Below are 15,165 nucleotides of genomic sequence, written 5' to 3' on the forward strand. Positions count from 1 at the left end.
CTGTGGGAGGGCTTGTTATTTTGCGAAAGGGGCTGCAGTTTTTAATGGTATCATTTTGGGGTACATACAACTTTTAGATCCCTTTTTTTATTCTGTTTTGCGAGGGGTAGTGACTAACAAACAGCGATTCTGGAATAGTTTTTTTATTTAATTTTTTTACGGTGTTCACCGTACGGACGCGGGGATACCACATACGGGTACGTGGGTACGTACGTACGTACGTACGTACGTACGTACGTAGTGATATTTTTATAGTTTGGGTCGTTACGGACGCGGGGATACCACATGTGTACTATGTTTTTTGGTTTTTCCTATAATAAAAGACTTATTATAGGAAAAAGGCTGTTAGTGTTTTTTAACATGAAACTTATTTTTTTTTACTTTTTTACAATATTTTTATAAACTTGTTTTAACTTTTTTTTTGTCCCACTAGGGAACTCTAAGGCATGAAGCCCTGATCGCTATTCTAATACACTGCACTACCTACATAGGGCAGTGTATTAGAGCTGTCAGCTATTCACTGACAGCAAGACTATTAGGCCCCATGCACACGACCGTGTTCGGTCCGTGATATACGGTCCGCATGTCGGCTGCATGTCCCGGACCGAACACAGTGCAGGGAGTCGGGCTCCTAGCATCACACTTATCTATGACGATAGGGGTCACTGCCTGTCCGCGGAACTACTGTCCCGTACTGTAATCATGTTTTAGTGTGTGACAGTAGTTACGTGGATAGGCAGTGACACCTAGCGTCATAGATAAGTATGATGCTAGGAGCCCGGCTCCCTGTACTTTGTACGGTCCGGGACAAGCGGCCGACATGCGGACCGTATATCACGGACCGAACACGGTCGTGTGCATCAGGCCTTAGGCTTCGCCTCCCGGCGGGGCCTACTAGGCTTCCGTACTAGGAAGCGATTGTTAGGCTACGGTTGCCATAGCAACCATCGGAACACCCGCGGGTGCCGATGGTTGTCATTAGCAACCATAGGGTACAATCGAATCACTTAGATGCAGCGATAGCTGCATCTAAGGGGTTAATCGGCTGGATCGGAGCCTAGCTTTGGTCCTGGCCGCTAGGGCACAATGTCAGCTGTGACAAACAGCTGACACCCGCGCCCGTGGCACCATCGTGGTTGCCGACAGGCTACAAGACACTTCGATGCATCGATCGCGTTGATCGAAGCATCGAAGGAGTTAATCGGTCGGATCGTAGCCTAGCTCTGGTCCTGGCCGTTGCAGAGGGGTGTCGGAAAGCTGATACCAGCGGTGATAGCGCTGGCTCAGCTTCTGAGCCAGCGCCATCACATCATGGAGCTGTGATTGGTCAGTCTGCTTTGGCCGACCAATCACAGCGATCGCCGGCAGGAAACCGCTGTTATTGGTCCCCTGCAGTCTTACTGTGCCAATCAACTGTCAAACAGTTGACGGCACAGTTCTGTCCCTTGACCTTTGACAGTTTTTAGCCAGGACGCACCGGTACACCCCAGTGCCTTAAAGCACAGCAATACAGGATGTACCGGTGCGTCCTGGTGCGGTAAGGGGTTAATCCAATATTTCTAAACGTGAAACATGTATACACGCAAATCACTCACAGGTTAAAATAACACATGAATTCATAACTTTACAATTATTCCCGATTACCTTGAGATCGGTTATTTTGTCTATATAAACTTGTTTTGACTGATCTTCTCCATCTTCATACAACCAGTTCTCAGTGTCTTCCAGCTTTAGAATAAAACTGTTACGATCCTTAAAACATAAAAAATAAGAATGCAATAGTAATAAAATACATTCAAATAGGACATCCAATGGGTCAGTCAAAATAGCACACACTGAGATTGAGAGAGTCAATTTAGGGGGAGACATTGAAGGGATTAACTTCTACATTAAAAATGGTTAAACATTTTCAAATCTGCAGAAAGCTCTGATTTCCATGTGTAAAGCGTTCCGCAGCACGTGGAGGAGGATTGATCAAAGCTCATCCACATGGCTGGTACTGGTATGGATTCTACACAGCATTTCTGGCACGTGTGCACGGGGCCTAACTGTGGAAGTGTCTGAGGAGCCCTCTTAGCTGCTCTGAAAGGGCCAGATTTCATTACAGTGCTGCAAATCCCAACCCAAAACGTCCTGATCCCAGGGCCGTCCTATTAAATTTCTAGAGGGGTGACAATTTCCAACAATTAGGAGAGGTTGAGGGAAAGATTTAATGTAGGGTGTCTAGACAAAGATACCACCATAAGAAAACCTGTGTAAGTTCTTGGTGTCCATCTGCCCTAAAAAAGAACCATGAGACAGGGTGTAGATTCTAAATATTTATATATATATATATATATATATATATATATATATGAGATGTATCTAGATATATCTGTCTACATATCTCTAGATCTATCTAGATATAGCTACATGTATCGAGATATATGTATATATAATTTTTTACACATGCTGCAACATAAAAACATTTTCCGGGGCGTGGCCAGCTACTGATGTGAGAGGACGTGTGTGGCGATAGCTCCGGGCCGGCATCCTGCATTATATCCTCCTGACGGTACTGTACTCCGTGAAAGCTGCCAAAATTCCTTACCAGCTACGTCGGAAGGGAAGGACATCTCCCAAAAAAAAGATGAGCCCGCCTAAAGCGATGGACGCGGCGGAAAAACTGAAATCATATGCCCGTGTGGTGATCCAAGATGGCGCCGGCGGGTGCTCTGCTGGGCAGGCCGCGGCAGTGGCAGGGACATCCACCTCTGTTCCCTCGGAACAGGATGTGGGAATCACGCTGCAGGAGGCATCGGATAAGCTGCTGACAGCCATCCTCGAGACACGTACGACACTCACGGCTAAGATAGATGAGGTGAGAGTGGACGTGGGCCTATTGAGGCAGGACCTGCAGAATGTGCGGGAGAGAGTGACGGAGACGGAGGGCAGGATTTCGGCCTTGGAAGATCTTACTGCTAATGTGCCTGCGGCTATACAAGATCTGCACCGTAAAGTGGATTTGTGGCGCCAGAAAGCCGACGATCTGGAAAATAGATTGCGCCGTAATAATCTCCGCATTGTGGGGCTGCCGGAGAGGGCAGAGGGGCAGAGATCGGGAGAGTTTGTGGAGAAATGGCTGAAGGAGACCTTCCCAGATGCATCATTCTCGCTGGCGTATGCGGTAGAAAGGGCGCACAGGGTCCCAGCACGATTACCACCTCCGGGTGCTCCCCCAAGACCTCTGCTTGCTCGGATGCTGAACTGCAAAGATCGGGATACGGTTCTGCTGGAAGCTCGGAAGGCTGGAGGGATCCGCTTTGAAAATGCTTCTGTGTCCATATATCCGGATTTTTCTCCTGATTTGCAGAGACAGAGGGCGTCTTATGTTCCTATCAAGCGCCGACTACAGGACCTGCAGATTCCTTATTCGATGGCATATCCGGCTAGATTGCGGGTTGTGGATGGAGATAGAGCCATATTCTTTACGAATCCAACTGAGGCGGAAGAATGGCTTACGAGAAAGCATAGGCAATCTCCCCGAAGAGGAGTGCTGTGGCTGTGCCGGATGGAAGTTGTGTCCGACATATGGATCTCGTGGATACCCCATATTGCTTATATTACAGACGTTCCAGCTGAAAGTATCCTTCTAAGATAATGATGTGATGATGTACCATATTATCTGCAACTTGTTATGGGGGGCATGAGGCCCATGTTATAAGATGGGCAGTTTAAACCCCATAGTAACATCCTTATATGTTCTAAAATGAAGGGATGGGGGACCGATATTATACGTCAGGTATTAAAATGTCTTTATAAGTGCCTGGGGATGCTGGCTCGGGGATGTGCTACACTTATACAGATCGTGTATTTACGGCAGAAACACGCTACAAACTACCCCCTAGAGTATAGGCTACAAAGGTTAGCTCCTGTTGAGCAATGTTTGTTTTTGAAGGTGTTATGAAGGATTTTGAGTCAACTCACATTACCGCAGAACACGGCTTTGATATTGCATTCATACGAGTCATGGAGGGTACTGTATACGGGACTGGGATAATTGCTACTCAGGGGTTGGGGGATAGGCTCCAGGGCAATGGTGCTCCAATATGTGTCAACAGTATGAAATGGCAGGATTACGGTTAAAGTCCTGGAATGTCCGGGGAATGGGGTCTTCTGAAAAGAGGCATACGATATTCGCTACTGTGCGGTGACAGCGTCCACATATAACGTGTCTACAAGAAACACACGACACCGGACACTGTGTTGAGTCTGAATAAGCCCTGGGTACAGTGGGCGGGACATGCTTCGCACACTTCGTACTCCAGAGGCGTGGCCATCTTAGTGCACGCAGAGCTTCGTTGGAAATTGCTACAATCCAATGTGGATCCGGAGGGGCGGTACATTTTTTTACATGCGGTCCTAGATGACTGCCCATATGTGATCCTGGGGGTGTATAATCCTCCACCAGCCTCATTGGCAATAATTCAGGAAGCCGTCCGATTTGTATCAGCACACCCGGGGGTTCGAGTGATCATGATGGGGGATCTTAACTTGGTTATGGACCCAGGTATAGATAGATAGACTGCAGGGGAATGGGAGTAGAGGCCCTGGTAGCCCCACTCAGTTGAGCCTGCTGGTAAAGGAAATGGGATGGATAGACTTGTGGAGGGTGACACATGAAGGGATCAGAGAGTTTACATGTCACACCTCGCAATACAACGCGCTGTCCAGAATTGATTATATATTTGGATTGCATGCGGTTTTCCAGGAGGTAGACTCAGTGGATCATTTACCGAGGGGGATCTCAGATCATAGCCCGATCTTATTGACATTAAAAAGGCCACAGGTAGGCAGAAGGGGGATGGGTAAAATACACCCGTTTTGGCTTCAGCTCATCCAACAGAATGATCGCATACCGGAACAGTTATCAATATTTATAGAAGCGCATGCTCAGATGGAGAATCGGTCACTGGTGTGGGATACCCTCAAGGCCTATTTAAGGGGGTGTCTCCGATCCTCCATATCCTATGTAAAACGAGCTTCCGCCCTGCAGGAGGAGGACTTAGCATATCAATGTTCACAGGCGGAAGGGGCATTTGTTCAGGATCCCACACCAGCTAACCGGAATGCATGGCTGGATTTGGGTAGACCGTATCTACAGGTCCTGAGGGATAAGACATCGCGTAGTTTATTCTTTAGCAAACAGTCCCATTTTGAATTGGGCAACCAATCAGGTAAAATTCTGGCACATATGGTACGGAACAGTTCTAGATCCCCCCCGGTGATGGGTATAGCGGGGTCTGGAGATAGGATCTACACCTCCCCGGGAGAGATTCTCGAGCAATTTACACAGTTCTATGATCAGCTGTATGCATCAAAAGTTGATTATAGGATGGAGGAGATGGAGAGCTACTTGGATGGAATATCGTTTCCTACATTGACAGCGGAGGGGGTGGCATCACTTGAGGCTCCATTTACGGTAGATGAGATTTTGGAGGGAATGGCTTCATTGGCTAAGGGGAAGGCTTCAGGGCCGGATGGTATTCCCCTGGAGGTATATCTACAGTATGGGGAGCTGCTGGCCCTGTTTGTACACAGCTATCGGAATTCCGCTCTTCCGGAATCCATGTGTGACGCCACCATAATTGTGTTGCTGAAGCCAGACAAAAAAATCAGATGAATGTGGCTCATATAGACCGATATCGCTGCTGACAGTGGATTACAAAATCTTGACTAAGATGTTAGCTAACAGGCTCTGCAGAGTGATAAAAGAGATCATCCATTCAGACCAGTGCGGCTTTATACCTGGCAAGTCCACCTCAGAAAATATCAGGCGGGTACAGGTGGTGGCGCAGATTGGATGGGAGGAGCAGCAGGACTGGGCGGTGGCATCTCTGGACGCGGCAAAGGCATTTGACTCGGTAGAATGGCCTTATCTGCTGGCGGTACTGCGAAGATTTGGGTTTGGGGAAGGATTTATTAATTGTGTTTCCTGGTTGTATAAATCTCCACGAGCGCAGGTGTTGGTGAATGGGGCCCTGTCCCCTTCCTTTGGCCTCCATAGGGGCACGAGGCAGGGGTGCCCACTTTCGCCCCTTCTCTTCGCATTGGCCATTGAACCACTGGCTCTTAACATCAGGAGGGATCCTGCATATATGGGAATTAGAATAGGAGACAGAGAGGACCGGATAGGATTATATGCGGACGATATGGCGTTGTTCATGGCGAACCCCAATGCCACCCTCCCCAGGGCCATTTCCCTCATTAACGTTTTTGGAAGATACTCAGGGTTACTAATTAATTGGTCTAAATCGTATCTGATGCCTTTGAGGCAGGATAACTGTGGATGGGGCACCCAATTTTGCGGACTGCCAGTAAGATCAGAGTTCAAGTACCTGGGGATTAATATTGCTAGAGATAGCTCTAGATCGTATGGGTTAAATGTAGCACCCTTGGTCACGTATCTAAGGGACAAAATACAGGTGTGGAAAGGCCTGCCTTTGTCAGTGGCAGGACGCGTCAATCTATTAAAAATGATAGTATTGCCAAAGTTCTTGTATGTGTTGGAGCACATGGCTGTGTTGGTGCCTAAAAGGTTCTTTAAAATAATAAACTCGTTGTTCGCGCCGTTTGTGTGGGGGGGGGGGGGGGAGATCTAAACTCAAGCTGTCGATTCTACAAAGACCTAAAGATGAGGCTGGGGCTGCGTTACCGGATGTTTTTCTATATTACTTGGCAGGGCAGCTCAGGTACTTGATCTCTTCGGTCTCCCCCCCCCTAAAGACTAATGCTGAGAATCATCTAGCCCGGGTACTGGGCTTAAAAACATTGTGGCCGATACTGGAGCCGCATGATTTCAGACACCGTTCCCTGTTACCCTTACATAAGTTGGCCAGAAGAGTCTGGCAACAGGCTAAAGATCTACTGGGGTGTGTGGGGGTGGTGGCGGAGAGCCCGCTGTGGGATAATACGAGCTTTTCCCATCTGCATGGGTTGGTGGGGAAACGTTACTGGTCATCTAGAGAGGTAGTTGCTATGTCACAGCTGCTAACGGAAGAAGGGTTGGTTATGTAGGTGAGTGAGATTCGGACAGCATTTAATATACCGCCAGGGGATGAATTATATTGCATACAGCTTCATCATGCTCTATTAGCACAATTCCTATTGAACTCCGTGACGTACTCTAGCTGTGACTTGGTGGGGAGGTTGAACACGCCGTTTACAAGAAGGGTTGTCTCCCAAATGTATTCTTTTCTAATGGAGGCTAAAATGCGAATGGAGCCCCTGGGGGCGGAGGATAAGTGGCGTGCATTAATTCCACAACTCACAGCGGAGGAATGGAGGGAGGCGCAGGGTTCCCATCTGCTGGTTTCACCAGCTGCAAATAATAAACTAGTGCAACTGTTCATCATCCACCAATGTTATTTAACGCCCGTAAAGTTACATCGTATGGGAAGAATGGAGTCCTCACAATGTCATAGGTGTGGAGAGATGAGGGCAGACTTTATACACCTAATGTGGGGTTGTCATTGGATTCTTCGCTTTTGGGAGGAGGTGGTTGCATTATTAACAGCAGTGATGGGGAGGACGATAACATGCAGGCCGGAGGTGTGTTTACTGGGACTGCTAAATGAGGAGCAATGGTCAATATATGAGAGGATCTTTCTCAGAGAAACACTGTTTATGGCAAGAAAGGCAGTGGCCAAGAGATGGATGGCGGAGAGGACCCCGACAGTAGCGCAATGGCGTAAAATGGTCAATGACATGCTTCCATTTGAGAAAATAGTGTATAAACACCGGGGAAAGCCAGCTAAATTTGATCTGATCTGGGAAGGGTGGTGCTCATAGAATCTCACTCACTGTACAGTCCAAGGGTTGACAGCTGCTCTGGCACAAGCTGGGGGTGGGAGAGGGTAAAAGACTAGGGAGGATGACACGTCCAGGTGCTTCAGTGTATGATGTACAAGAGGATTGGGGCGTTGTGGTAGAATATTGAAATGTGGGAGTATTCCTATTCTCATGATGTAATGTAATAAAAGTCGGGTTGGATTGAATTGAGAATCCTGTAGTATGTGTGTGTGGTCTGCGAACCACGGGTTATTATGATGGATACCTGCGAGTAATCCCTTTGTATATATTGATTCTTCTGACATATGTACTATTGAATGTATAATGTTCTCCTGATGTATGTGATGGTTTGACTCTGACAGTTACTTTTAATAAAACGAGTTTAAAAAAACACAAACATATTTTCCTTTAAAAATAAATAAAAAGAAACCGTATTTTAATGTGATTTCGTAAGGCCCTGTTCACACGGCGGATTTTGCATGGGAGGTTCCACCGCAAAATTCACCGCGAAACTAGTCCTGCCATCGGCAGCAGGAAGATTTCTCCCTCCCATTGACTTCTCTTGGAGGTTCGGGCAGAATCTGCCCAAAGATAGAGCAGGACGCATCTATTGCTCACTAGCTGAAAAATTCACCTAGCGGGAAACAGAAGCATCCGACTGCCTTTGAAATGAATGGGAATCCGTCGCAAATTCCCTCCATGTGAACATACCCTAATAGCGGCAGATTTGGACCATCAGCAGAAATTTTAGTTACAAAAACGAAGAATATCAATAACTTACATCTTCATTGACAAACTTTTCATAAACTCCACTCAGCTTGTCCCTCATCTCGTAGACATATTCCTCCACTGTATTCTTGGCATCATTTCGTTCCTTCTCCAACTTATCCTGCATAATCATCTTTCCCTAAGGTACATCAAGCAGTCAACAATAAGTCATCAGATGTTCTTGTCCATGCTTAAATGTAATAACTGGGAATCAAATCTACGTACACCAATATCATAATATCACCCCTTGCTAGAAAGAAGTACTAGTTGGCTGCTGGGCAGCAGTCTGGCTGTAGTCAGCACTGTCCCTTTACAGCCGTTACAAGAGATCCATTATCAAGGCCACTTTGGACTTAATAGGCTAAAACTCTTGAAAAATACTTTAGCACCTGATGAATATTAGGCATTAGATGTACAAATGTGTGTGCCCAGCCACTCTGATCCAGTGACCGAGAACATAGCGTGCCCCTGCGGTGGAGAAAGGATATCTCAGTAAGTATATGCTACTTATTGTGTTCAGGTGTAGCTAAACGTTTGACAAAAACTTCTGACATGTCACTATGAGCACTGAGACCCCCACCAATAGCTAGAACGAAGCAGATGAAGTGCTCGTGTGAGCGCTCAGCTGCTTCGTGTCTGTTCGGCTTTTTCTGGAAATAAACGTATCAGTGTACGGACTCAATAGAAAGTCTACGAGCCCATACTCCGGCTTTTTATGGGAAGTCGATGTATCGAACAGGTACGAATCGGCTTAGCGCTCACAGCTGTTGTAGCGATTGGTGGGGGTCTCAGTGCTCGGACCCCCACCAATAAAAAACTTCTGACATGTCACTATGACTGGTCAGAAGTTTGTCATACTTGATAAACTAAGTGTAGCTAAACTTTTACGCGCAAGAGGACTTAATTTCCCCATATTAGTATCAGTACAGAAATCACATACCTCATTTTCAATAAACAGGTTTAGGATGTCCCTTCCTATCTGCCATGGAGGAAAGTGGTCAATGGGCAAGTCAACTGTACTGGTCTTGACTTTGGGTTTTTTGGCTTGAGGAGGTTGATCATTCTTCTTCTCCTTAGATGAAGTTTGTGAGGTCTAAAAGAAAAACCATAACAGAAGCCTTTTACATATGACGAACACGTTTTACACTGTGCATTAGCCACTATTTTTTTGCCGTTTTAGAAGGTCACAAAGCAAAACTAGAGTTCGTTAGTAGCCAGCATGTTGCTGCCATACAGTAAAATACTATATTGCTGGAAATGCAAAATGTTCTATAGCAATGAATATTATTAACACCCAGTCAGCAAATGCTTAACCCGTTAGTGACCGGCCCATCGTGTTTCTACGTCGGTCACTAACGGGCCTTATTTCGATGCCATAGACTTTTTACGTCGCGGCATCGGAATAAGTTTACAGAGCAGGGAACTGTCAGATCTCCCTGCTCTCAGCTGCTAGAGGCAGCTGAGGGCTGGGAGCGTCCCTGCTCTGCCGTGTGAGATCGATATTAGTATCGATCTCACACGTTTAACCCCTCAGATGCGGTGCTCAATAGCGAGCACCGCATCTGCGTGGTTTTGGAGAGAGGGAGGGAGCTCCCTCTCTCTCCCACCGACACCCGGCGATACGATCGCCGAGTGTCTGTGTCTCTAATGGCAGCCGGGAGTCTAATAAAGGCCCCCAGGTCTGCCTGGAGTGAATGCCTGCTAGATCATGCCGCAGGCATGACCTAGCAGATGCCTGACCGTGTTAAACGGACAGGCAGTAATACACTGCAATACAAAAGTATTGCAGTGTATTATAAATGCGATCGCAGAATCGCATATTATAGTCCCCTAATGGGACTAGTAAAAAAGTGAAAAAAAAGTTTAATAAAGTTAATTTTAAAAAAAATGTGAAAAAAAATGAAAAACCCAGCTTTTCCCCTTACAAAATGCTTTACTATTAAAAAAACAAAATAAAGTTAAAAAGTTACACATATTTGGTATCGCCGCGTCCGTAACGACCCGAACTATAAATCTATTACATTATTTAACCCGCACGGGTGAACGCCGTAAAAAAAATAATAAAAAACTATGGAAAAATTGCTGTTTTCTGTGAATACTGACTTTAAAAAAATGTAATAAAAAGTGATCAAAAAGTCGCATCTACTCCAAAATGGTACCAATAAAAACTACAAGTCGTCCCGCAAAAAAAAAAGCCCTCATATGACCGCATCGGCGAAAAAATAAAAACGTTACGGCTCTTCAAATATGGAGACACAAAAACAAATAATTTTGAAAAAAAAGCGTTTACTGTGTAAAAGTAGTAAAACATACAAAAACTATACAAATTTGGTATCGTTGCAATCGTAACAACCCGCTGAATAAAGTTAGTGTTATTTATACCACACGGTAAACGGCGTAGATTTAGGACGCAAAAAAGAGTGGCGAAATTTCTGATTTTTTTCTATTCCCCCCCAAAAAAAAGTTAATAAAAGTTAATCAATAAATAATATGTACCTAAAAATGGTGCTATTAAAAAGTGCAACTTGTCCCGCAAAAAACAAGATCTTATACAGCTATGTCGATGCAAAAATAAGAAGGTTATAGCTCTTGGAATGCGACGATTGAAAAACGTAAAAAATAGCTTGGTCATTAAGGTCCAAAATAGGCCGGTCATTAAGGGGTTAAAGAGGGCCTGCCACTAGGTCATATAAGTTGAACTGGTTAAATGACCTGAATTGCACCATCTATCTGATTGCAGCACATATATCATTTTCCTGGGACCATTGAAGTATGCCAGACCATTGGACGCAAGGAAAATCCATGGCACTCTCCTGCATAGCCACTGCCTGCGATACAAGTGACCAAGGCCCAGGAGGGCCAAAATCTCCAATAATTAAGTATAGAAATATACCATTTATAAAATTACTAAATGATCTGTGATACCGCAATAAAAATCTTTAATTTGTTTCTATATATTCTGGAGTGCAAAGGATTTTCCTTCCATTGGTGCCACCCAGTGACTAGTGCTGAACTCACCACTGCTATAGACCAGTGGACTCTGCATTAAAATGTAAAATTGGACATCAATAAATTAGATGTTATCGCAATAGCCAAGGCTTGGGTATTTAATTTTATTTACAATTTGCAATTTTTATCCCCTTCAGTTGAGTGGGCATTTTATTCTTTAATTTGTCTTCACCTTTGACTCCGTTTCACAGAAATTTTAAAACTCACTGAGTTACTGATATATGATGCTGAAAGATAGTTTACGATCAGTTTCTGAATGGCTGCACTCGTCACTTCCAAAAATGGCCACAACAAAAAGGTCAACATCTCTAAAGCAAACCAACATAATTACCAAACTTTGGCTGTTGCTCTAACTTCGGATTTACTAATATATGGCAAATTTTAAGTTCTGGTTGGAAATCCCATCCCTGCCAGCAATCGCTGTTGCAGGACGTTGCGTCACCATGGAGAGAACGTCACCGCATCCAACTGGGATGATCATGTGACCATAGGCAAACACCATATCAATACACGAAGATCACAACACCAGAGAAGCAGGGATCCACAGCGACGAAGAGAGGGGGATCAGGAGAACATTATTTAATGTTATACTTACATATTTTTTTTTTTTTAAATCAAAATTTTAAAAAAAATAAAAAAGTTTTCAGAAAGGCTTCTCTACTACTAAGCACTTATTCTCGTTTCCAATTTAAAGTATATGATGCGTTCTAGAATAATAAAATGCATCACGCACCTCCATTTCATCAGAACTAGGCTTGTTTTCAGCTTGCCCTGGCTGGCTTTCTTCTGATTTTTGCTCCTCTTGATCAACCTGCATTTTCTGTCAATAAATACGTAAAAGCATAAGTAACAGACAAGAATAGCAAAAGACATTACCGATTGTAGAGAGCTACATAACTAATACCTCCTCGTCTTTCAGAGCTTGCTCAGTTTCCATAGGTTCCTCAGAATCGTCTGTTTTGTGGACTTCGACAAGAGATGCACTTGAGACACTAAATATACCATGGACATTTACGCGTACTTTCACCTTTACCTTGGAACTGGATCCATCAGCCTGAGGGACCACCTTTTGCACATGGAACTGACCTGTCATAATCAAACATCATAGTTAAGAAAGAGCTTATCCAATTCAGACACCGGTTATGTTATCATACTTAAAGGGGTATTCACAACTTAGACATTTATGACATGCATAGGATTTGCCATAAATGTCTGACAGATGCGGGTCCCACAAAATATGGGACATGGTTCCCAACTCAAGTCCACATCTGTAGCACTAGTCAGGGGTTGATGGCTATATTAGGTAGAGTATGGCTTGTTGGTAAGCACTATTCCAATACAGATATGGCAAAGTTTTGCACAATATGATTCTGGTAACTTTTCAGAAAACATTTGTAATGCGTTACAAATATAAAATAAAACAGAAGTAAAAAGCTTACCTTACCCACTATCCACTAGGTATTGTTAACCAAGTAATATTAAAAAACAACAGTTGAACTTACCTAGAGAGGGGTCAGGATAGGGAAGTTCTTTAGGTGCGCTGTAATAAGCATCCAAATTGAAAGGTTCTTTCCTGTAGAATGTAAGCACTTTGGAGAAGGGAGCAGCATGGTTCTTGGGAAACACCTCACAGTCACTGAAAACATAAAATAGTTTTAAATGAACTGCAAAAAATATTTTTGGGTTTGTTTTGTTTTATAAAAAAAAAAATAACGATTAATTTTATCATGTTAAAGGCTACGGACGAATTACACATGGAAAAATATATATTTTTTTCCATGTTAAAGTGGCTATGTTGATTTAAAGTTGCACTAAGTTTCAGACTGCAATCTCCATTACTGCATTCATTTTCAGACCCCTGATATGCCTGTTTGCAACCTGATCCTGGTTTCAGACTTGGTTCATGTATGCATGCCCTACGCTGGATGTGAGGTCTGTGAATCCAGGATGCTGCTGCCTTCACTAACTCATGGACTAGCATGGCTTCATTTCTGTACGGCTTTCCCCTTCTTTAGGCAATGCAGTTCCTGTATAATCTCCTCACAACTTTGCCTACACTGACGCTACCCGTGTGTGATGCCCCCCCCCCCCCCCCTGTAGATTCTGCTGAGGATGCTCTCCTCACTACATTGATACAGCCTGCGTGATTCCCCCCCCCCCCCCCTACAATACTGCTATGGGCCATGTTGTCATCAGCTTAATTTTGTATCTAGGAAGAAAATTAACAATTGAAAACAAAAAAAAACAAAAGGAGTAGCTAGCCTTTAAGAGAAAGTGGTGCACAGTATGGCAGAATTGTCAACAAGTATATCATTTATGTTTGTACTGACCTTAAACCTTCCTCAGCTGGTGAATTCCACTTCAAGGATATTGGGTATGGTACCAGATCAGTGATGGAAAACTCTCTAACTTTAAAAGCCGGAGACAGAATAGCGCACTACAAAAAAAATTGAGAAATGAGAAGGGGGGAAAAAAGAAAAAAGGTGAAATACTTCGAGCCTTAAAAACATGATGACAGATGGCTCAACGCTTACGTTTTGTACCCTATACATATCAGAGCTCTCACATCTTTCGGATGATTCATAAAGCCAAGTTCACACTTACAATATTCGCTTTAGGTCTGCTATCCACCCAGTATAAATACTATGTTAAATTTATTCTACGGGCTGTTACAATAGAGTCCATACCAAATATATTTTTTCTTGTTGAGCTACTTTTAAACCCTAAAATTTTTTGGGGGGGGAGCTTTTTTTAATTCAACTTCATTTTACATTTTCTTTTGTCTGACTAGGGGACATGAAGCAGCGATTACTTGATAGCTAATACAACGCTTTGGAATTTATTCCAAAGCATTACTGCCTGTATCACTGGCAATTTGTTAGGTTTTCACATATGCCATTGTTAGGCTCCCGGCTGCCATGCGAACCCACCAGTGCGTCGATGGGCTGATAGAGGGAGCTCCCTCCCTTGGTCAAACTGCTTAGGTGCAACGTTCGCTATTGACTGCGGCATCTAAGTGTTCTCAGGCGCATGGTTGTCAATCACAGCAGACAAACCTGCGGGCAAACTCAACAATTTCTGCAGGTGCATTTGAAAGTACTTTTACATATTTTTTTATTGCATGTATTTTGTATTAAAAATAATTTTTGTAGTAGGTTTTTATTAAAGAGTCTACCATCAAATCCTGTTCAGTGAAATCCGATGTCCTGAATGCGGATCGAAGACTAGGTTTGTTTACTTTGGTAAATACTTTTTTCCCTATGAAATAATTCTGGAACTCTGCATTGTGCGGTTGATGTTATTCCTCCTAGAAATTTATGAATAAATTGACAACTGGGCTTTACCATTACCCTTGTCAAAGTAGTGTGTCCCTATACAATTTAACACTATCAGCACTGATTGGCCATTGTCAGTCTATGCAGAGAAAACATCCCCATCTGTTAACGCTCAGGTCTCAATTTGTTCATTATTTTCTAGGAGGAAAAACAGAGAAACCGAAACAGTTCTACGAAAAGAAGCTCCAGAATAGTTATTTCATAGGGAATTCAATTATTTACT

At 43.9% G+C, this 15,165-nt stretch overlaps 1 protein-coding gene across 1 annotated transcript in view; it reads right to left on the reverse strand.

Moving 5' to 3' along the window:
- The window catches only part of HSPA4 (heat shock protein family A (Hsp70) member 4), a 105,490-nt gene that overhangs the window by 17,371 nt on the left and 72,954 nt on the right, over positions 1 to 15,165 (reverse strand). Inside the window, exons 10-16 of the mRNA XM_075856453.1 lie at positions 13,938 to 14,044; positions 13,110 to 13,243; positions 12,512 to 12,693; positions 12,341 to 12,427; positions 9,539 to 9,691; positions 8,612 to 8,737; positions 1,645 to 1,752 (exon numbers count right to left, since the gene is read on the reverse strand). Coding sequence (XP_075712568.1) covers positions 1,645 to 1,752; positions 8,612 to 8,737; positions 9,539 to 9,691; positions 12,341 to 12,427; positions 12,512 to 12,693; positions 13,110 to 13,243; positions 13,938 to 14,044 — 897 coding nt within the window. The remainder of the gene's footprint in view (positions 1 to 1,644; positions 1,753 to 8,611; positions 8,738 to 9,538; positions 9,692 to 12,340; positions 12,428 to 12,511; positions 12,694 to 13,109; positions 13,244 to 13,937; positions 14,045 to 15,165) is intronic.

The sequence above is a fragment of the Rhinoderma darwinii genome, chromosome 3 (assembly GCF_050947455.1).
Source record: "Rhinoderma darwinii isolate aRhiDar2 chromosome 3, aRhiDar2.hap1, whole genome shotgun sequence".
Classification (NCBI taxonomy): Eukaryota; Metazoa; Chordata; class Amphibia; order Anura; family Rhinodermatidae; genus Rhinoderma; species Rhinoderma darwinii.